Source organism: Notolepis coatsorum (genome assembly GCF_963971535.1).
Source record: "Notolepis coatsorum genome assembly, chromosome: 14".
In the NCBI taxonomy this organism is placed as follows: domain Eukaryota; kingdom Metazoa; phylum Chordata; class Actinopteri; order Aulopiformes; family Paralepididae; genus Notolepis; species Notolepis coatsorum.
In genome coordinates, this window is record NC_140178.1 from 10,919,282 (window position 1) to 10,944,674 (window position 25,393).

The window sequence follows — 25,393 nt, forward strand, 5'->3', positions numbered from 1 at the left end:
ATGACACCACATGCAATTATTTCCTCCAGTGTTCTAAAGTTCTGTTCTGTGATGTCATCATTATTATTTATTTATTTTTAATTATATATCATTATTATAGTCAACCCATAGCATGTACAACAGTGTTGTATATAGCATATACATAATACATTATTTATTTATTAAATATTAAGTTTTGAAAAAAAAAAGATTTTACAACTGAGGTAGGTACATTTATATATATATATATATATGCGGTAAGTATATACATATATAATGTCAAGCCTGGACTGGCCATTGGGAGCACCGGGAGTTTTCGTAGATACAAAAAAAATATATATATATATATTATACAAAAAAAAGATTTTGCCCCGCTGTACAGTCCCCTCCCCATCATATGTATATACTCTGTCAGGATCTATGAGTAACAGTACTGTATATTTGAATACCGTATATGTCACAAATGTATCAGTACTAAATACCTATATGTCCCTATCCTATGCCATAAACGTCATGTATGTTGAGTATGTCATAAATGTCAATATGAATTGAAAATGGAGGACCCTGATGTAAACAAGACAAACGTCTTTCTCTGGTCTGCATCCCCTTAACAATTGTGTGTATTGAGCCGTACTGTATTGTACCCATTAAGTTTTCATTCATTCATTCATTCATTCATTCATTCATTCATTCATTCAGGCCACTGAATTGAATTGTAGTTAACCTACATTCCCTGACCACGCCCACCTGATGCAACTGGCTCTGCAGTTTCACACGACCAGCTGGCCCGCCTTAAAGGGAATACTGCCGCCGTGATTGGTCACAGAACCTATGCGTGGCATCGAATCGGCCAAGTCATTGGCTTTGAGACTTGTCACTCTGACTAACCAGGTACAGCCAGCAGCGTGTAGGTCGGCGGAAACAACAAGGACACGTTGGCACCGAGCTATTTGGTTGACAGATTCAACGGTGTCCTTCTGTTTAGCGGCGCCGGCTACTTTAGTAACATATAATAATAATAATCACAAAACACAGGATCTTCGCGACGTTCGTAAGTTTACTTCACTTGCTGTTGTTTTATTGGTTATTATTAACCATGCTCGCTCTAGACATTGACAACCAGGAAGTAGACTCATTTAGAGTTGACTTTCTTACTGATCATCTGCTGCACAATGATTTATTTATGTACTGCTTTTACACTCATAGCGCCATAGCCTTGTTTGATGTTGTAAAATACCTATCCTCACCTGTCTACTTCTTACCTAGATGTAGCAGTACTGTCTTATCTGTATGTCATATAATTTATGATGAATTGAAAATGGGGGACCCTGATGTAAACGAGACGAAAGTCTTTCTCTGGTCTTGCATCCCCTTAACAATTGTTGTACTGTATTGTACCCATTCTGCAATCTGTTAATAAAATGTTCAATCAATCAAACGTGCACCTTATATCTATATCTGTACATATCCTACTCTTACTAGTTACGCTGCTGGTCAGTAGTAGTCATACTGTCTATTTATATCCTACAACTCTGTATACATCTGACTAGCACTACACTCAGTAGGTAGTACTAATTTGTATATTTTATACCCAGTTTAACCACCTGTACATTGTATATTACTGTTGCACTTTACTGCTACATTTGCACTCTGGTTGGATGCCAAACTTCTTTTCGTTGTGCTGTATAATGACAAACAATACATTTGAATCGAATCGAATCTAAAAGTGACCATCTTCGTTACTTAGATTAGATTAAAATGTATTGTCGTTAGATTAAAATGTATTGTCATCATACAGCACAAGTACAGTACAGCGAAAATAGGGTTGGCATCCAACCAGAGTGCAAATGTAACAGTAAAGTGCAACAGTACTAATATACAATGTACTGGTCATTAAACTGGGTATGAATTAGTACTACTGAGTAATGCTGCTAATCAGATGTCATGTATGTACTACAGAGTTGTAGTATTAATATCTACAGTGATACAGGTATAAAGACACTATGGTAGTAAGTCATACTGGCCAGCAGTGTAACTAGTAAGAGTAGGTAAGGGATATGTACAGATAATAATAATAATAATAATAATAATTTAGGACCTGCTCCGAGGTCATCATTTGGCACACATGCGAACCATGCATACAATGCGTATCTGCGATTAACCCATCCCGTCGTATAGATATAGTATCACTATCTAGTCTACAGATTAAAAAAAAAATGATTATATGCATGTATGTACAGGCAGATGTATGTGTGTGTGTGTACACACACAGTAAGAATAAATATATCTATGCAGTATATACAGCATTTGTACATGCTATCATACAGAGTTATATACAGTATACTTGAGCTGTTTTCGATGTATTTGTGTATTTGACAGGGAGGATGAGTGTGGGCTTCATAGGGGCGGGGCAGTTGGCCCACGCTCTGGTGAGGGGCTTCACGGCTTCAGGTTGTTTTCATTCCTTCTCTAACTCGTTTTGTGTTTAACATCAATATCACCGTCCTACAATCGTGTGCGTTTTTTTCTGATTCCAATCAATCGTTCATTAATCTGATTTGTGATTTATCTGCACGTCTTCCTGCTGAAGGCGTGATCGCCACCCACAGAATCATCGCCAGCTCCCCAGACACGGACCTCCCCACAGTAGCCGAACTGCGGGTGAGTAGAGTGAAGTACTGTGGAGAGGGTAGAGAGTAGAGCCATATGAAATCCGTTTTATTTTTTTCCAAATTCCATTTTATTTTTTTCCAAATTCCGTTTTTTCCGTTTTAATATTTCAGAATTCTGTATTTTGCTTTGTACGCTCATTTTACCATCAGAAATAGTGTCTAATAAGTGGGAATGAATAATGTCCACAATTTAATAAGATATAACAGTCCATTTAATAGGGCTGTCTTAAATACTCCGAAGCTTCGTTCGATGGGCATGGGATTCGAATATGAAAATAAAATGTGTTTATTAAAAAATATAAAAATATAAATGATATATATATATTTTTTTGCTAAATCAACTCTGCCTCTCTTTGTTAAAGGATAACTCCACTTTTTTTTTTTTAAATTAGCTTATTTAACATCTTCCCTGGAGTTAGACAAGAAGATGCATACCTTTTTTGTCTCTGTGCGTGCATTTTAGCTTTGGGAATAGACGCTCCTTTAGCATAGCTTAGCTTCATCACTGGAAGTGGGGGAGGACAGTAGCCTTACAGTGCCTTACAGTGTATTGCAAGGTCTGACATTGACCAAACTTGATATGCATGACCTTGGTGGGCTCTAGGTCAACTCCTGAAAAGGGGGTCAATGTCAGACCTTGCAATCAAAAGTTAGGGGCGCACTGAAATTATGGCAAGGGTTATTAGCCCCCTAACTTTTGATTGCAAAGTCTGACATTGACCCCCTTTTCAGGAGTTGACCTAGGAGTTGACCTTACAACAAGCAATGCTGTTTGTTATTTAAGATGAGGTCGGACTCGGCACTGACAGATTTGTGTTCATTGTGCTGCTTTTATAAAGCCTCAAATGACGGCTTACAATATTTCATGAAAGCAAAGTGTTTTGTTTGTCTAAGATTTAAAAAGGTTTAAACTTTACAGCACTGACAAAGTTGAACAAAGTGCTGTACAAGTCCCACAACATAAAAAAAAAAGAAAAAAAAAAGAATTTACAGTTGATTCCATTTTTATTGCTCAATTCCGCGATTCCGTGATCGCGGATTTCATATGGCTCTAGTAGAGAGCAAGTCACTACTGACGCTGCACTGCCCACACTAAACATGTCACTACTACTGACGCTGCACTGCCCACACTAAACATGTCACTACTACTGACGCTGCACTGCCCACACTAAACATGTCACTACTACTGACGCTGCACTGCCCACACTAAACATGTCACTACTACTGACGCTGCACTGCCCACACTAAACATGTCACTACTACTGACGCTGCACTGCCCACACTAAACATGTCACTACTACTGATGCTGCACTGCCCACACTAAACATGTCACTACTACTGACGCTGCACTGCCCACACTAAACATGTCACAGTACTACTGACGCTGCACTGCCCACACTAAACATGTCACTACTACTGACGCTGCACTGCCCACACTAAACATGTCACAGTACTACTGACGCTGCACTGCCCACACTAAACATGTCACTACTACTGACGCTGCACTGCCCACACTAAACATGTCACTACTACTGACGCTGCACTGCCCACACTAAACATGTCACCACTACTGACGCTGCACTGCCCACACTAAACATGTCACAGTACTACTGACGCTGCACTGCCCACACTAAACATGTCACAGTACTACTGACGCTGCACTGCCCACACTAAACATGTCACTACTGACGCTGCACTGCCCACACTAAACATGTCACTACTACTGACGCTGCACTGCCCACACTAAACATGTCACTACTACTGACGCTGCACTGCCCACACTAAACATGTCACTACTACTGACGCTGCACTGCCCACACTAAACATGTCACTACTACTGACGCTGCACTGCCCACACTAAACATGTCACTACTACTGACGCTGCACTGCCCACACTAAACATGTCACTACTACTGACGCTGCACTGCCCACACTAAACATGTCACTACTACTGACGCTGCACTGCCCACACTAAACATGTCACTACTACTGACGCTGCACTGCCCACACTAAACATGTCACTACTGAAGCTGCACTGCCCACACTAAACATGTCACTACTACTGACGCTGCACTGCCCACACTAAACATGTCACTACTACTGAAGCTGCACTGCCCACACTAAACATGTCGCTACTACTGACGCTGCACTGCCCACACTAAACATGTCACTACTACTGACGCTGCACTGCCCACACTAAACATGTCACAGTACTACTGACGCTGCACTGCCCACACTAAACATGTCACTACTACTGACGCTGCACTGCCCACACTAAACATGTCACTACTACTGACGCTGCACTGCCCACACTAAACATGTCACCACTACTGACGCTGCACTGCCCACACTAAACATGTCACAGTACTACTGACGCTGCACTGCCCACACTAAACATGTCACTACTACTGACGCTGCACTGCCCACACTAAACATGTCACTACTGACGCTGCACTGCCCACACTAAACATGTCACTACTACTGACGCTGCACTGCCCACACTAAACATGTCACCACTACTGACGCTGCACTGCCCACACTAAACATGTCACTACTACTGACGCTGCACTGCCCACACTAAACATGTCACCACTACTGACGCTGCACTGCCCACACTAAACATGTCACTACTACTGACGCTGCACTGCCCACACTAAACATGTCACCACTACTGACGCTGCACTGCCCACACTAAACATGTCACTACTACTGACGCTGCACTGCCCACACTAAACATGTCACCACTACTGACGCTGCACTGCCCACACTAAACATGTCACTACTACTGACGCTGCACTGCCCACACTAAACATGTCACCACTACTGACGCTGCACTGCCCACACTAAACATGTCACAGTACTACTGACGCTGCACTGCCCACACTAAACATGTCACAGTACTACTGACGCTGCACTGCCCACACTAAACATGTCACTACTGACGCTGCACTGCCCACACTAAACATGTCACTACTACTGACGCTGCACTGCCCACACTAAACATGTCACTACTACTGACGCTGCACTGCCCACACTAAACATGTCACTACTACTGACGCTGCACTGCCCACACTAAACATGTCACTACTACTGACGCTGCACTGCCCACACTAAACATGTCACTACTACTGACGCTGCACTGCCCACACTAAACATGTCACTACTACTGACGCTGCACTGCCCACACTAAACATGTCACTACTACTGACGCTGCACTGCCCACACTAAACATGTCACTACTACTGACGCTGCACTGCCCACACTAAACATGTCACTACTACTGACGCTGCACTGCCCACACTAAACATGTCACTACTGAAGCTGCACTGCCCACACTAAACATGTCACTACTACTGACGCTGCACTGCCCACACTAAACATGTCACTACTACTGAAGCTGCACTGCCCACACTAAACATGTCGCTACTACTGACGCTGCACTGCCCACACTAAACATGTCACTACTACTGACGCTGCACTGCCCACACTAAACATGTCACAGTACTACTGACGCTGCACTGCCCACACTAAACATGTCACTACTACTGACGCTGCACTGCCCACACTAAACATGTCACTACTACTGACGCTGCACTGCCCACACTAAACATGTCACCACTACTGACGCTGCACTGCCCACACTAAACATGTCACAGTACTACTGACGCTGCACTGCCCACACTAAACATGTCACTACTACTGACGCTGCACTGCCCACACTAAACATGTCACTACTGACGCTGCACTGCCCACACTAAACATGTCACTACTACTGACGCTGCACTGCCCACACTAAACATGTCACCACTACTGACGCTGCACTGCCCACACTAAACATGTCACTACTACTGACGCTGCACTGCCCACACTAAACATGTCACCACTACTGACGCTGCACTGCCCACACTAAACATGTCACTACTACTGACCATAGATATAGAACACTAGATAGCTTAAGGCGGAGTCACCAGTGTCACTGAACCGCCGCCATCTTGCTCCAGTTAGCCTTGAGTGAGAGTGAGTGAGCTGCACAGACAAAAATACTCATAACTCGCTGAAATATTGACGGATTTACAAACGGGTTGGTTTGCTATAAACATCAAAGATGTAGTTATGATACTGCATACTTATAAAAAAAAATGTAAAGATGTTTTTTTTTTTACAAACCGCTTGAATCATAGCCACGTTAATAATGCTTGTAATAAACCAAACCGTTTGTAAATCCGTCAATATTTCAGCGAGTTATGAGTATTTTTGTCTGTGCAGCTCACTCACTCTCACTCAAGGCTAACTGGAGCAAGATGGCGGCGGTTCAGTGACGTCGCTCTCCATTGGCCGGCAGCGCGGGCAAGCTATCTAGTGTTCTATATATATCTATGGCACTGCCCACACTAAACATGTCACTACTACTGACGCTGCACTGCCCACACTAAACATGTCACTACTGACGCTGCACTGCCCACACTAAACATGTCACTACTACTGACGCTGCACTGCCCACACTAAACATGTCACTACTACTGACGCTGCACTGCCCACACTAAACATGTCACTACTACTGACGCTGCACTGCCCACACTAAACATGTCACTACTACTGACGCTGCACTGCCCACACTAAACATGTCACTACTACTGACGCTGCACTGCCCACACTAAACATGTCACTACTACTGACGCTGCACTGCCCACACTAAACATGTCACTACTACTGACGCTGCACTGCCCACACTAAACATGTCACTACTACTGACGCTGCACTGCCCACACTAAACATGTCACTACTACTGACGCTGCACTGCCCACACTAAACATGTCACTACTACTGACGCTGCACTGCCCACACTAAACATGTCACCACTACTACTGACGCTGCACTGCCCACACTAAACATGTCACTACTACTGACGCTGCACTGCCCACACTAAACATGTCACTACTACTGACGCTGCACTGCCCACACTAAACATGTCACTACTACTGACGCTGCACTGCCCACACTAAACATGTCACTACTACTGACGCTGCACTGCCCACACTAAACATGTCACTACTACTGACGCTGCACTGCCCACACTAAACATGTCACTACTACTGACGCTGCACTGCCCACACTAAACATGTCACTACTACTGACGCTGCACTGCCCACACTAAACATGTCACTACTACTGACGCTGCACTGCCCACACTAAACATGTCACTACTACTGACGCTGCACTGCCCACACTAAACATGTCACTACTACTGACGCTGCACTGCCCACACTAAACATGTCACTACTACTGATGCTGCACTGCCCACACTAAACATGTCACTACTACTGATGCTGCACGGCCCACACTAAAGAGGTGTTTTTGGCCAACCGCTAGGTAGGGCTGGGCGATATGGAAAAAAATCATATCGTGATAACGATATGATAATGTTATCATATTTCTCGATATCGATAATTATCGAATTGTTCTAAGTATTTAAAAAAAATGTGTTTTTTTTTTTTCTTGTTTTTTTAACAACAGATGTATGTTTATTTTGCAGCAATTCTTTGTCATTGCCGCCATCTTTAGTGTTACATCCCCTCACACTCCAGTTCTCAGGCTGCAGCTGGTTTAAAAGCTAAAGTAAACCGGCTTCTCTGCTGGCTGTGGCTCCAGAGGAGTTGAACAGTTCTGGCTCTGCTAGTTTATTTTTGATCTTTTGGCGCTTTTTTGGTGGACAAACCACTGCACATGTGCACCGTGACTCGTGACTGGAGTCTAGTTCTGCTAGCACACATAGCCTACTGTGTACAGACGGTTTCAAAATGTATTTTAAATTAGAAAGCAAACAAAATAAATGGAAAAGAGAAAAATAAATCTCAATTTGGTCAGTATTGTCATTTGGACAAGCAAAGCCATTACTTTAAGTTGCAGGCAAGAAAGACAAGTCTGTCCACCACCTCTGGTTTTAAAACTGCCCTGTTGCAGGTCACAAAAAAAATAAAAAAGATTTTTCGATTTTTTTTTTTAATTTCGATATTCGATATCGATTATTAAAATATATCGCGACATTTATCGTTATATCGCCGAGCCCTACCGCTAGGCTAGCCGGTCCATATCCGCTTCCATTTTCCTGTGCTAAGCTAGGCTAGCATGCAGCCAGATAGCTTTCTATTGAACGCACAACAGAGAGGAAATCTGTGTCTTATCTTCTTGTGTCCAAGGTTAGTTTTATCACATATATAAAGTACATGTACATTACAGTGAAATGCTTGGTTCCGTATGAGCCCCGGTGAATGTGCGTCATACAGTAAAAAAGTTAAAAGAAGAGTAAAGTCCCAACACTATACAAATATACAAACTAAAGTAAAAATGCAGACGAGGTACAAAAATGCAATGCGTATGACTGGAGAAGACTGTAAGCGCATTTCCCATAATGTTGGCGTGTTCCTATTTAAGTAGCTAACTTTTGGTCTCTTGAAAAGGTGAGCAAAGTGGTGAACGTACCGGCATTGTGTTCCTACAGAAACTGGGCGTCATCCTCACCACCAGCAACAAGGAGGCGGTGGCCAAGAGCGACGTCCTCTTCCTGGCCGTCAAGCCCCACATCATCCCCTTCGTGCTGGATGAGATCGGGCCGGACATCGAGGACCGCCACCTCATCGTGTCCTGTGCCGCGGGCGTCACCATCAGCTCCATAGAGAAGGCAGGATTCCCTGAATTGATTTGAAATCTTTAAAATTTTAAATAAAACGAAAACAAATCATTAATCTCTAGAAAAACAAAACAAAAAAGAACATAACTCAATTTACATGTTCGAAAAGGAGTAGGAAGAAGTATACATGAATGTAATTCCTTACTGATTTAAATCCTTACAAAACAAATATATATACAAATATATGTAAAACTTCTCACTTCATTCCTTACTGACTTTTATCAGGATAGATAATAAGATGCATGGATTCTCGAAATTGTGCCTTTATTCAATAGAGGCCTTGTGTAGCAGACTGCAAACGGTAGTAATAATAATAATAATAATAATACATTATTTGTATAGGACCTTTCATACAATAATTGCAGCTCAAAGTGCTTCACAGTAGCAAAAGGAAGACTGGTATGAAATGAGCACAAAATTGGCATATCAAGAGCAATGCATGAAGTGCAGACATAAAATAAGTATAAAACTAGCATCAAAACAGAACATTAAATCACATAGTTCTTCACACTAGGATCTAACATCCCAATAGGCCTCTTTGGTTTGGTCAATTTTAAAATGGACCGTAATAAAAGAGCAAAATAGAGTAGAGGGAGTAAAATAGTGCAGTGCAATAAAAGTAGACAATAAATCAATAAAATAAAATGGCCCTCATTTACGATACAATATATAGTGATGCTCAACCAGTAGAACTTCACAGGATCTTATTTTTATTTGGCACAAAAAGTAGCGTGGGGCGACAGTGGCTCAGGAGTTAGAGGGGTTGTCTGGTAATCCGGAGGTTCCCGGTTTGATTCCCGGGTCAGCGTGTCGAGGTGTCCTTGAGCAAGACACTTAACCCCTAACTGCTCCCGGTAAGCAGGTCGGCACCTTGCATGCACCTCCGCCGTCGGTGTGTGAAATTGTGAGTGACTGGGTCAAATGTGTAAAATTGTAAAGCGCTTTGGATAAAAGCTGCTATATAAATGCACCATTTACCATTTAGCGCGAGGCACCATTAGAATGCATACTCTCTCACTGGTCCATATCAGCATCCACAATGCTTTGAAGAGAAACACAGAACACAGCCATGTGGCCCCCAGGTGGTGCGCCACTAATTAAAGCCCCCGCTGCAACAACGGGTAAAAAGGAACCATAATACATTCTCATTACAGAATTTACCAAACAAAATTACCCTGGCCATATTCAAGACTCTGTCTAAATAAAACTGAAATTGCTTAGGTTTGAAGAAGTTCACTCACAATTACATTAAATTAAATATTAACTCTGCAAACACGGAATGTTTGTGTTGTTCTCTTCCTTCCAGCATGGCTGCCTGTAGCCATTGGTAACCACTTTCAAAAGAAAATGTCTAATTTGTGTGAAGTGGTAGTAGAGTAGTTGCAAGTGTCCACTAGGTTCGTCCCAGTTACCGTTCTTTGGGCTTCGAAGCTTCAGTAGTAGTTATCAGCAAATAGTCAAAGCTTCCTTCTTCCTGTGTGCAAAGTTTCACTGCGGTGGGTAAACAAGTTGATAATAACTCATGTCCTTGTTTGAGAATAACTGATTTTCAAAAATCAATGTTTGGATTATTATTCCGATAAAACGTATTTATAATGTTGATGTTGACGACAACTAAGCGTTCAAATCATGACTTTTGGCATCCATTACCATAGCAGCGTCTGAAGCTTCAGGTCAGCCCTAGTGTTCACTAAATAGCATTTCTACATAAATAAAAAAACACATCCATACGTGCCCTTAATTGCACTTTAAAGTCCCCATGAAACAGCTAGCATCAGCTAATGGGGATCCTAATAAAATCATAATCAAACAGTGTTGAAACCTGGGCGCTGCAGTGTTGAGTGCATAGTAGTAAAGACATATTCCTCTGCTATAGGGAGGTGTAGTGGTTACGTCATTGCTGTTTCCGGCCGGTCCACCTCGCAAAATTGATGTATTTCCCCATTGCCCATTTCTAAATCGTCTCGTTTAAAACAAATAAAGCATGACCATTTGCTTGGTGTACCTTTCTGTGCCTATTCATCCACAATATATAGCTCAACATGAAAATATTCGCAATTAATCGCCAAATTTTATTTCAACCAAAAACAATAATGTTAGTGATGGAAGGGAACTCATTTTGTGCAAAAATGGAACGCTTTTCAATGTTCATGAGGCAGAATTGTTACAATAGCCGATAATCCATTTTCCCAATGATATCCCTATACGGGTGGACCTCGCGGGCGGTCCAAAGTGACGTCAGACTACACCTCCCTATGCACTGAACACTGCAGCCAGCGCCCAAGTCTCAACACTGTTTGACGGACATCGTCACTCGGCTGCAGCGGTGAGACGTCTACTAGGGACGGGGGGGGACATGCCCCCCTCACTTTTCAAAATCTTGTTTTTGTCCCGCTCACTTTTTACAGTCCGAAAACGAACATTATATATAAAACATTGTTTAATATGCAAGACTTTTTCCATGATGTGTTGCGTTTTGTGCAATGACATGTCGAGAGGAGTATGGCTAATGAAGAAAAGTATGGTTAAATGGAAATCGTCGTGGATATGATTTGAGCTTCACGTATGATTTGGAATAAATCGCGCTGACATATTTCAGACTAAAGTTTCGCCCTTGCTCGGCTGAAAGAGTTCTACCCTTCCTGCTGACTTTGTTGTGCAGAACTTGTGTCAGCTAAATGAAGAGGGAATGCCCTCCCTGACTACCTGAGAGCACCACAGACTAAAAGAGGACTAAAAACGTACCTCTTCACAAAAGCCTTCTCTCAGTTTGAACCTTTTTATACATGTCTTTGTGTGTTTTATCCCTTTTTTTGGTATGTTTTTATGCCTTGTTTTTTAACACTATGATCGCCGTGAACGAGTTTACACGTCATTCCTAGCCATGCTCATTCTGCCGAAGACGCCGTAACTCGTCTTTGATGTCAATATTTCAAAAATCTGTCATCGAAATCATATTTCCTTTCCGGAGCCCTGAGACACAGTGCAAAGCTCCACTCAACTCTCTAGCGGTTCAAGAGCGCCATCTGGTGGCCGATCTCCAGCCGTAAATTAACCTTTGAACCGGTAGTGCTCATCCATATGTGGTCCGGGCACTCGCTATCGTTAAGAGAGACTCCGTATTGACACAGTGAACATCGATCGGTGCAAATAACTCGAAAAAACATGATTTGGACGTATATACTATTATACAACCTGGAAATGGATCGGGCATTTCTCCATCCCATAATAGAAAAAAATCTGTTCCACGCTCATCTGCCAGCGGCGCGAGGAAGCTACGGTAAGATTCAGCGTTATTTTCTAACGTCTTCTATACTAACTGATCTGATGAACATATGACCCACTCTGGATGAATCATCTAACGCTGCCCACGGAATTATAAACGATCCCCCGCCCATCCGGTAATCATCAGATGATGCGTAGAAACTTCTAGAACCACGTCCAGTTGAAATTTTTTATCTTGCACAGATTCCTACCAAACTGTATTTGATCATCAATATAATGCATTTAGGGCTATAAATCACGTTCTGAAGAAAGCTGCAGAAAACGATAAAAACATACTTATACTTTAGACCATATTTTAGTATGAATATGTGAATGAAAAAGTTTAACGTTGCTACACCCTGAACAAAACATATATGACATTGAATGGGCCATAATAATGGCAATTTAGCAATAGAATTTAAAAAGTTATAGCCCTGCAAAGAAGGGGAACTTCTCCATAGACAAATAGAGCTGGCGAGGGATGGTAAATTATGAATTTAACCCATGGCGATTAAAGTGTTAATTGCCTATGTTTTGAAAGCCTATGTTTTTACCCTATAGCACTCTTGAAATTTGGTTTCCAAATGTTCCAAGTGCACTACAAATTGAATGTATTATTAATTTATTATTATTATTATTATTTATAGAAGCTGGAGAAGCATCGCCCGAACCCGAAGGTGATGCGGTTGATGACCAACACCCCGGTGGTGGTCCGTGAGGGCGCCACGGTCTACGCCACGGGGACGCACGCCGAGCTGGAGGACGGCAAGCTCCTGGAGCAGCTGATGGGCAGCGTGGGCTTCTGCGTCGAGGTGGAGGAGGACCTGATCGACGCCGTCACCGGCCTGAGTGGCAGCGGCCCTGCGTATGTAAGTAGGTCGCGCGCGGAGGCGGGGCCTTCGAGACTGTGATTTTTATTTTTATTTATCCTATCTATTTTCCCCGTCTACGACGAGCAACTCGCACTGGTTATTAGAGCGCTCATCTTCTCTTTGACTTGAATACACGCTACGTGATGAAGCTCAATGATGGCTGAGCAGTTCTAATATTCATGCTTGGTAACTTGGCATGTAGAGAGAGAGAGGGAGCGGAGAGAGAGAGAGAGAGGGAAGCCCTTGTGTGGGTGAATGTAACAAGTTCCTAGCGTTTTCTTTCCCCTATTATTTCATGCACACTTTATTCATTGTTTTAAATTATTATTTTCTTTTAAGTTTATTTTGTGCATCACTCTGTTTTGATTTTGATGCAAATTTGCAATGCATGAGGGTCATCCTTTTGTGTTAAATGGCTGCATAAAGCAAGCATTTGTTGACTCATGTTGATAAGAGTATTAACTTGAAAAAGATCCGTTTAAGGTAGATTTAGAACAGATAAGAAATATGCGATTAATTTGCGATTAATCGCTAGTTAACTATGGACATCATGTGATTAATCAGATTAAATATTTTAATCTATTGACAGCCTTAATATATATATGCAGTAAATAGGGATGCCCCGATCACGTTTTTTGCCACCGATACAATCACCGATCGGCGTGAGCCATATCGGCCGATACCGATCCGATACCGATAGTTTTTGATTAAACTTTTTTTTTTTATATAATTTTTTTTTTTTTTTTATAAAATATATATATTATATAATTAGACTTGTACTTGTATTATCTGCGAGACATCGCCACCACGCAACAAGCTCCACTGTCTGTGTGTACTCTAGTAGCCTCCAGCTACGGCCAGGATTCTCCGGAGCTGCAGCTGGACCTATACTCGAGTAGCCTTGAGCTACGGCCAGGATTCTCCTGCGCTGCAGCTGGACCCTATTGGTATAACGTTACTGTGGTCATATCACATTCAACATGCCCTCAGCTCGAATACGCATCGAATCAGTGTTATAAGACATTGATATCAGGAGCTATCTGTAGCTACTGCTAGCCGGATATATAACGTTAATACAACGCCTCAGTGAATTATTTAGTTCAATGGGACATTTCGTTTTGAACAGTGAACTAACTTGCGCTAACGTGAGCTAGCTGAGGTATCATACACGTCTCTACTAGACTTGCTGGAGCGTTTTTTGATGTCAGGAGCTATCGGTAGCTGGCCGGCTAGATACCGTTCGGTTAGACAATGCCTCATCATGTATTAAACTAAAAGTGAATAGTTGACTGGGTCATTTTGTAACGGTAGCTAAGCTAACGTTAGCTCAGGGAGACGCCGTCCTCCCATGTCCCGTCCCACTAGACTAGACCCGTGTTTACATGCGTGCGGGAGGGGCTGGAGGGATGAGCAGACGCCGCACCACCCGGTGTCTGAGACAGAACTCAGCGACAGCGAGTGAGATTGGTTTTGAAGATCGGCGAAAATAAAGCATTATCACCGATAGCATATTTATACTGATTATCGGCCGATAACGATCGGTGGCCGATCGATCGGGGCATCCCTAGCAGTAAATATCAATATATTTATATATATATATACAGCATCATTGTGCATGCTATAATACAGAGTTATATGGGTAGACTATAGAAGGAGGAAGGTAGTTATGATTATTATGATTTAATGTTATGATGGGACTCGACCAGGAGCCAGTGGAGCTGGATGACGCCGAGGCTTCATTGTTTGAAGTACATGTTTTACGGTCATCCCTAGGGGTGGATTTCATCCTGCCAACTCGCATTTTACGCAGCGCTATCTATGCGTTCAGCCAGGCATTGCAGGATTATAAAACAGCGCGTGCCTTGAGGAATAGGGTTGTTAAACATTTCACTGTGACACTTCAGGCTGTGGACAGACGCCGTCAATCCTGACATTGCTATTGCTAGAATTTGCAGTGGGTGTGGGGCCATTGGGGGGGGGGGTGTAGTCTAGTCACAATTGCCAGTATCATTGGTAATTTACCGTCTCCCAGATGTAAATTAAGTTCATGCCTCAACATTACTACGCACATATATTTCACCATGTGGAACAGTGAATGCTTGGAATAGCTTGAGGCCATCTTGGCACAACATTCTAAGATTGTCTGTCGTCTGTTGCTTGCTGAAATAACACAGTATATAAACCTGCCTTATTGTATCTGTCCTCGCAGACCCGTTTTTAAGCATTTCCCCTTATTCTACAATCCAACAGCTACTGTGTTTGACGACGGAGAGCTCTTTGTGTGTTCACTTCATAATGTTTGTGCTTTTGTTTTGGAAGGCGTTCACGGCCGTCGAAGCTCTCGCCGACGGTGGCGTAAAGATGGGGCTGCCCAGGAGGCTGGCGGTGCGGCTGGGAGCCCAGGCTCTGCTGGTGAGAACGTTTACAGTATATACACATTTATATAGTACAACGATAGTCCTTTATACCGGCAGCCATCAGGCTCTTCAACCAAGGGCTCGGACGGCCGGCTCTGCTGCCAGGAGAACTAACGGCGTCGGAACTCGAGAACAACTAGAGCGATGACTTCTATCCATCCACCTATTCACCCGTGTATATGATTGGCATACTCCTTTAGACTCATACTAGTCATATTAGTCTTATTCTCTGTTATATATATATATATATACGCATATTGTTTATAGTGTCTATAGTGTTAATTCTGTTCATACCGCTATAGTGTCTTCAGTACTCGTATATTTATTTGCTCATATTTCTTTATATACAGTCAGTCTCTGTCCTGCTATAATACTACACTGTTGATATGTCCACACAGCTCATAGTTTTCATATTGTTCATACTGTACATACTGCACCACTCACTTTACTTGTGGTGCCGCCACTTTACTGCTGTTACCACTTTTCGTGCCGCCACTGCTGCTACTGTTGTTGCTACCTACTTATTGAACTATCTTGTATTTTGTACTGTTTATATTGTATCTTATAGTATATTATCGGACTGTGAAACTCTGTCTCCCCAGTGGGTAGTTCCTCTCAGGGAGTATGAAGGTCTGTAGTTCTCGTGGGGGGGGGGGGGGGGGGGGGAGCTCCCCAGTGGGTAGTTCCCCTCAGGGAGTATGAAGGTCTGTAGTTCTCGTGGGGGGGGGGGGGCTCCCCAGTGGGTAGTTCCTCTCAGGGAGTATGAAGGTCTGTAGTTCTCATGGGGGGGGGGGGGGGGGTCTCCCCCAGTGGGTAGTTCTTCTCAGGGAGTCCCCAGAACTGTTTGGTCTGAAAACACCTTTTGAATCAACATGCCTCTGTGCCCAGTAGATACTGTAAAAATGTTGGTTTCCTGCCTCGCATGCGTTGTCTTTTACATAATCCTTATTATACACCGGCCTGACGTTAACCTCCCCGTCCCTCCCCCCCCCAGGGAGCGGCCCGCATGCTGCTGGACTCTGAGCAGCACCCCGGTCAGCTGAAGGACAACGTGTGCTCACCAGGGGGCGCCACCATCCACGCGCTGCACGTCCTGGAGAGCGGCGGGTTCCGCAGTCTGCTCATCAACGCCGTGGAGGCCTCCTGCATCCGGACCAAGTAGGTGGACGGGATCGTGGCGACATCACAGAACCTGCGGCGGATAGGAGCGCTGAAGGGTTCGCACAAGGTCCTTAAAGTGCTTAAAGTGCTTGATTAAAAAAAATAAGTCGAGGCCTGGAATTCCTTGAAAACAGCCCATTTTTTAACAAGGTGCTTAAAAGGTCCTTGAAATTCAAATCAACCATTCGCATTGATAGTTTTGTGCATCCATGATAAAATTGTTCTGAATCAAGAAATACATTTTTTTTTATTTAAAGTAACTACTGTAATTGTCGGAAATTGGTTTTAAACCATAAATGTAAAAAAAACTGCATTTAAAAGTGAATTTTATCCTTTTAAATGCCCTTTTTTAAAATGGAAAATAGAGCTTAGAAAAGTACTTGAAAGTCCTTTAATTTAATATTGCAATGTATGTGGGAACCCTGGCTGGTTCACTAGCAAAAGTATTTTTAGTCATGATCAGCGGCGACGGGGCTAATGCGCCGACCAGGCCGTGGTTACCTGCGCGCGCACTGCCTCGGCTTCAGCGATACACCTGCCGAGCGTGAAGTCGACCGGATGAACGGTTCTTGAGATATGCGCGACGTTTCTTTGTAATGGCGCCCCCGTCTGGCCAAATGGCGCCGCGTTCGACACCGCACTCCCTTGGGTCCTCGGCGATACACCCGCAGAGTGTGGAGTTGATTGGATGAACGGTTCGCGTGATACGCGAGCCACAGACAGACAGACAGACACACGCAGAGATTCCTCCTTTATTGTCAGTTAGAAGATCCTCCACATGCAGATTTATATCCGTGCAGCCAGCAGAGGGAGCCATATGCAAAGGAATGTTCATAGTTAACATACATACAATAACAACATGTATTTATTTATTATTGCTCTCTGGTAATTGGTCATCCTATTGACAGCCTGATTACACTTGTATATAAATGGGAATGGGGGCGGCAGTGGCTCGGGAGGTAGAGCAGTCGTCTGGCAATCCGGAGGTTTCCGGTTCGATTCCCGCTCCCGGGCAGAGTGTTGATGTGTCCTTGAGCAAGTCGTTGTGAGTGAACGGGTGAAATGTGAGTAACAAATTGTAAAGCGCTTTGGATAAAAGCGCTATATTAAAAAAAAAAAAGGAATCCTATTGACAGCCTGATTACACTTCTATATAATTGGGAATCCTATTGACAGCCTGATTACACTTCTATATAATTGGGAATCCTATTGACAGCCTGATTACACTTAATTGGGAATCCTATTGACAGCCTCATTACACTTGTATATAATTGGGAATCCTATTGACAGACTGATGAACTAGGTAGACACTTGTCTAATGTTTTTATGACCCCCCCCTCCCCCAGAGAGCTGCAGGCCTTGGCGGACCAGGAGGAGATCTCCCCCGCTGCCATAAAGAAGACCACTCTGGACCGGGTGCTGCAGCAGCCCGGAGTGAGCGGGGCGGCGGTCCGATACGGGGGCCTCAGCCTCTTCAACAAGAACAACCCAAGGCCCAAGAAGAGCTGAGCCCACACAGACGTGTGCCACATGGAACGTTTTGTGTAGTTATTTTTCTTCCAGCATGGCTGCCAATAACATAGCAACCCGCTATGTGTTGATATATATGATAAATGTATCGACAAAAACACAATGAGTTGGTGCGTTATTGCTGGATCTTGTAAAGGAGTCACAGTAGAACAGTAACATCATGTTTTACCTGCTCTACCACCGCATAGAAATTAGGCATTTCCTTTTTGAGAGTGGTTACCACTGGTTACAGGCAGCCATCCTGGAAGAAAGAGAATTACACAGACATTCAGTGCAAAGGCCTCTATGTTACTAAAGGATGCCAGAATTCCACTAACCTCATGATGATGATGATGATGATGATACAGATACACAATAGGAGAGATTGCTACACTTTTCTGCTGTTATTTTACCGTGCATTCTATTTGTGCCACATGTTTTCACAACGGTTCGTGTTTTCTTGCCTTACTGCCTGTTTTTCTGGTCATTTACTGGTAATAGGAATACAGTAGAATGACAGTTTTGCTGCATTTCCTAGCCGAGTCCTTAAACTGTCCAAACTCTCTACGGCTGGGAGGTATAACCGAATATGATGGTATACCGTCATGGATCCATGCCAAGGTGTGGGTTGTCACTCGTCCACGATATACAATTTAAGTTAATGAAAGTATTGTTCCTAGCAGTAAAAATAAAAAAGACGATTTTGAATAAACAAGCACCATGTATTTCAAGATAATGACTTAGAAAGTGTCATCGCATTGTAATTTAAACATGAAACCTAAATACTGTGAAATACCATTATACCATCAACACTAATAAAAGTATGTGATATTTGGGCCATATCGTATAGCTCTGATCCTCCAGTCAGTCCTTGAAATATTTTTGCATGAGAAGTTTCGATTTGTATCCCAACGGTGTGTTTGTTTATTAGTACTGTGCAAGGCAGCCCAGCTGGACTTATTACATTTACATTTAGTCATTATTTAGCTGACACTTTTTTATCCAAAGCGACTTACAAGTTCTGTACGACAAGTCAGCAGGAAGGGTATAACTATTTCAGCTGAGTAACAATGTCACCTACATGTTTGTTCTCAGGTGGTTGCTATACGCAGTACCTTACACTAATGATGTCAAACCCTTACAAGTTCCACAAGGAAGCATACTAGGACCGCTACTGTTCCTAATTTATGCAAATGACATGTTGTCAGTTTGTGACTGCAACTTGTTCGTGGACGACTCAGCCCTGCTGGTCTGACAAGAACAAGTTACAGGTTGAAAAATTCCTCAGCTCAGAACTCGGCAGAATCTGCACCTGGCTCGCTGATAACAAACTATCATTACACCTGGGTAAAACAGAGTCCATTCTCTTCGGATCAAATAACAAACTCACCAAGACCAGTGTCACAAGGAAAGTTGAAATTACATACCTAGGTTCCATCCTAGAGGCAAATCTTTCCTGTGACAAAATGGCATACAATGTAATAAAATAAAGTCAACCAACGAACTCTTCGTGTACCGGATCTCCTCTCTGGTAAACAAGAATACCCTGAAGATTCTGGCAGGAGCACTCATTCAAGGGTACTACGACTATGCTTGCACCTCATGGTACCAAAGCACCTCAAAGGCGCTAAAAACAAGATTACAAACATCACAAAACAAACTTGTCAGACTACTACTTGACCTTAATCCTAGAACCCACCTCACCCCTGCCCACTTTGACTATCTAGGATGGCTTAGAGTAGACGACAGAGTACAGCAACTTGCAATGGGCCTGGTCTACAAGATACACTATACGACTAAGGTACCCATGTACATGTCAAAATACTTCCCAAAGGTCAGTGAATACCACGACCACAACACCAAAGGTAGCTCCACAAATCATGTTAAACCCAGATTCGGCTCAAACAAGGGACTAAACACGTTTCGCAATTATGCCACATCAATGTGGAACGCCCTACCCAAAGCTGTAAAGGAATGTGAATCACTACCCACTTTTAAAACCACTCTCAAGGAGCACCTACGGGAGACTGCAATTCGAAACTGGCCCCTGTAAATGTCCTAACCCAATAATACACGAGACCCTCTTCTTGGGACAAAGTAAGGTTTTGTCGATATCCCAATGTACAGTTTTGCTTGTACAGTTTCCCCCGCCTACCCAACCACCTCCAATGTACAGTTCCCCCACCCCACCTACCCAACCTCCTCCAATGTACAGTTTCTACATCAAATGTATATACTCTCTTTTTTAGACTCTTTTGGTATCACAAACAGTACTGTATTTGTAAATCTGGTATGTCATAGATGTAGCAGTACTGTCTATCTGTATGTCGTGTATGTCATATGTTATGATTAATTGAAAATGGGGGACCCTGATCTAAACAAGACGAAAGTCTTTCTCTGGTCTGCATCCCCTTAACAATTGTGTGTATTGAGCTGTACTGTATTGTACCCATTCTGCAATCTGTTAATAAAGTTTTCAATCAAGAAGCTGAGTCCAGGACTGAACTGAAGCAGAGTAGATGTTAAAAATCTGAGTCCAGGACTGAAGGCGAGTAGATGTTAAGAAGCTGAGTCCAGGAGAGTAGATGTTAAGAAGCTGAGTCCAGGAGAGTAGATGTTAAAAAGCTGAGACCAGGACTGAACTGAAGGAGAGTATGTTAAAAAGCTGAGACCAGGACTGAACTGACGGAGAGTATGTTAAAAAGCTGAGACCAGGACTGAACTGAAGGAGAGTAGATGTTAAAAAGCTGAGACCAGGACTGAACTGAAGGAGAGTAGATGTTAAAAAGCTGAGACCAGGACTGAACTGAAGCAGAGTAGATGTTAAAAAGCTGAGACCAGGACTGAACTGAAGGAGAGTAGATGTTAAAAAGCTGAGACCAGGACTGAACTGAAGGAGAGTAGATGTTAAAAAGCTGAGACCAGGACTGAACTGAAGGAGAGTAGATGTTAAAAAGCTGAGACCAGGACTGAACTGAAGCAGAGATGTCAAGAAGCTGAGTCCAGGACTGAAGGAGAGTAGATGTTAAAAAGCTGAGTCCAGGAGAGTATAGAAGATGTTAAAAAGCTGATTCGGGGATTTCCTTCCCCTCTCTCTCTATAGTTTGCAGGCGGGAGTCTGTCTCGTCTCCACACACCAGGCAGGCAGGTGGCGCTTGTTGTAACGTGTTACAGACGCGGGCTTTAATAAAGGAGCGTCGACAACTGTGTGTAACTAGGTTGTGTTTCAAACAGGTCAATTAGCAGCCGGGGCTTTACTGTGACTCCAACACATGGACTTAAAGCTGCTGTTCTGTAGCGACGAGCCGAACCTGCTGCTTCATCATCACCTCGATCCTATCCTGGAGCAGCGGTGAAGCGAGGCGGCTGTCAGAAGAACGGGATCAGGTCGGTGTGTAGAATTTCTATAAATAAATGCACGCGATTTTTAAATATCAACACAAAAAAATGCATGCGAGGGTTTATTTATTTGAGACGATCAGCTTGCAAGTTATATTGAAATCGTGTTTTTTTCCCCTTCCCGACAGCATTGGTTTCACCTGCTGGAGTGAGAATTAATTTAGCCATCGGTTAGATTATAAACAATGGCATTTTAATCTTCTGCTTTATGGTAATGTGTGTTTTATTATCATTATTATTATGTATTTGTTTTTTTACATCATGCTGAATCATCACAATGATGTATTATTTAGACGTCTGGTGAGAATTTCCACCCCTGAAACATCATCATGGCACCACTGGACACAAAAGGTCTATTCGCTGCTGCTGGATAAGGATCGATGTTTTTTTTTTATCAGCATGTCGTCACGACACGAGACGATATAGATTGAAAAGGCTGTTGATTTATATCGTCCGTCTCTGTGACGATCAAGTCGCCGACATCAAAGTGTCGTTTATATCGACGACAGCCTGATCTGCATTCCGCTGAGGATGTGTGTTTTATTGCACCGCTGTCACGATACACATCAACAAACACCACGTACTACTTACTACTAATGCACTTGTAGTATCCTCCTCCCTGAGTGCTTATTATAGTTGTCAGCTGTGTGATGCTGTCAGGTCCATTTAAGAAATGCACGATAAGCAGTGTGTTATTATTGTGTTGTTATATTTAGAGCCTCACACACAACGAATTGGTATCAATTAGGTCACGTATGATGATGATGATGATGATGATGATGATGATGATGAGATGATGAGAAGTTTGACTCATCCATCCTCATGATTCCGGCGGCGTTTACCCTCTGAAATGAAAACGGCAGTTTAGGGAAAACACGTGTGTTTTTTTCTTTTGTATTCGGTAGTAGTAGGCTGTGTTTTAGTTATAGTAATAGAATATAAGTATTTTATTAATAATAATCCCCAGGGAAATTCAGCACCACACAGATCGCTCACAATACACATTTAGGTATAGTCAAACATAAGAATACACAGTCAAAGATGTACATTCAATCTAAAAGATGTACATTCAAAAAATATGTACATTCTAAAATACACAGTCCAAAAATATACAGTAAAGATGTACAGTAAAATATACAGGAAGGATATACAAGGATTTATATACAGTCCGATGCAAAGAAACTGCAGTGCAAAAAAATCGCATTGATAAATATAAAATATATATATATATATTTCAAGTATTATAGGCTAAATGCCTATAGGGAGCGAGTAGCTCGTATAATGTGATATTATCATATAGTTACCGTGAACCACGGTGATGCCCCCCCCCCCCCCCCCCTTGTTTTGATGGTGGCAGAGCTATACTACTGTTGCCTTGCAGTATAGTAGTCCACGGCCAAGCTCAAATTAGCTGCCTATTAGAATGCACGCTTATGGAGGGCATGGTAATGAATTATCCATGGAGGAGAAGAATCTCTCGTGCAATTCAAAAGTCACCTTGGAAACTGTTGAGTAAATGGGCAACGGGCGTAAACAGACAAGGCGTTACACCCGGCGCTCTTGCGCTCGATATTCAACTTATTTCATCACCTCTGTTCGCTCCACCTATACGGGCAGGGCACCACCACCCAACGGTTTCTTATCGCGGAGACGAGAGGGTCCAGCTGGACCGGGCAGGAGCTGGACTGTGTCTCTGTCTCTAAAAGAAACCCTTCGGTGGCGCGTGGCGCCCTGCTCGTAAGAAAGAGCCTCCTCTCCCCTCCTCTCGCAGGTAACGAGAACAGATGAGGCCCCATACAGGAACCCAGCAGGGGGTGCAGTGTGTGTGTGTGTGTGTGTGTGTGTGTGTGTGTGCGTGCGTGCGTGTGTGTGTGTGTGTGTGCGTGTGTGTGTGCGTGTGTGGGTGTGCGTGCGTGTGTGTGTATGGGGGGGGGGGGGGGTAGAGGAGGCAGGGAGTGTTGTGGAGATCAGCACTGAGATTTATGGCCACTCGCGTTGAGGTAGCCAAGATAAAAACGAGGCTGATAGATACTGTAGAGGTGAACCCAGCAGCTCACGCGCACACACACACACACACACACACACACACACACACACACACACACACACACACACACACACTCTCACGCCCAACGGCTCGGAATGGGCAGGCGGCGGTGGATGGTAATATAGGAGGGGAAGGTTGATGAAATCCCATGCAACACTATATATACGCCGCTCTGCACAGTGTTGTGGCCGACCGAACATCTCGGTGTATTATATATATATACGGACTACAGCGCAGGGGCATTGTCTTGGGAGTAGTTATGTCTATTCAGGACAATTAATAGCCCCCCGGAAAGGAACACAAGCGTGGGGTTTGTCCACAAAAGTGCTGTTCAAGCGGCTTGGGGACGGAGGAAAGCCTGCAGGGGGGCGGGGGGGGGGAAACATCAATATAGCTTTTTTTTTTTTTTTTTTTTTTTTTAATGGGGTGGGGATGTTAGTGATGAAACTCCTTGCAAGGCAGGCGAGTGAGGATTATGATTGCTTAGCGTTGCGATATATGCCCCCGCTCCACTTCTGGAATTAATAACAAGCTGAGGCTGCTTGTTTAATATTATGTTCGGAACTTAAAGATCTCCCTCCGCTGAGTATGTCTTTGCAGCGTTCCTACACACACCTTTGCCTTCATTGAGAATGTTAGGATCTGTGAAGCCCCCCCCCCATGTCTTCCCCCTGTTAACTTTCTCTTTTTCCAGTTAAACGCTTCACCCAAACACAGCACTTCTTAGCTCACACAATCTTGTTATAACTAAGTGATTTGCTGGGGGAAAAAAACAATTGTTTTTGTGCATAGATCACTAGATGTATGCACAGTTGCTATCGCATGCACTTATCTGTGTTTCACCACACATATGTGAATGCATGCTTACCAACTGTTCGCCTGTTACTGCAACGCTACTATCACCGACATCTAAGAAGGGAGATCCCCCCCCTTGAATGGCCCTTCTAAGGTTTATCTCCTCCACATTGCCTGTGGTGCATTTTTTCCTATTGCTAGGTTTTAGTGAGTTTTTCCTTACCTTCGCATGGGGTATGTCTGGGAGTGTTGCATTTATTTTGCATTTATTTAAAAAAAATATTGGACTTTATGGTGTTTTGTTTTGTTCTTGACTTATTATACATAACGTCTTTAGTGAAACGCACGTATTGCTGCATAGCGTCGTTTTCTGGGATTAGACAGGATTACTCTAAAACTATACTATAAAAAATTTGACTTTATGGTGTTTTGTTTTGTTCTTGATTTATTATGATGTTTCTTCTTGACTTTTTTAAAGAAGACGTGTCCGGCCCATGGGGACATTAACGTGTGTTGTCGGGCCTTACAAATACATTTGATTTGAATTTGATTTGATTTATGTATCAACTGCGTCCACGCAACTGCCAACC

The 25,393-nt window shown here is 43.2% G+C and overlaps 1 protein-coding gene across 1 annotated transcript; it reads left to right on the forward strand.

The window, feature by feature from the left end:
- The first annotated feature begins 873 nt into the window (after window positions 1-873).
- Window positions 874-20,723, forward strand: pycr1a (pyrroline-5-carboxylate reductase 1a). The gene is made up of 8 exons (XM_084329709.1): window positions 874-1,030; window positions 2,359-2,430; window positions 2,570-2,640; window positions 9,151-9,330; window positions 13,251-13,472; window positions 15,795-15,887; window positions 16,887-17,050; window positions 18,400-20,723. The coding sequence occupies exons 2-8, from the start codon at window positions 2,364-2,366 to the stop codon at window positions 18,560-18,562; spliced, it is 960 nt and encodes a 319-aa protein (XP_084185835.1). The 5' UTR covers window positions 874-1,030; window positions 2,359-2,363; the 3' UTR covers window positions 18,563-20,723.
- Window positions 20,724-25,393: the final 4,670 nt, after the last annotated feature.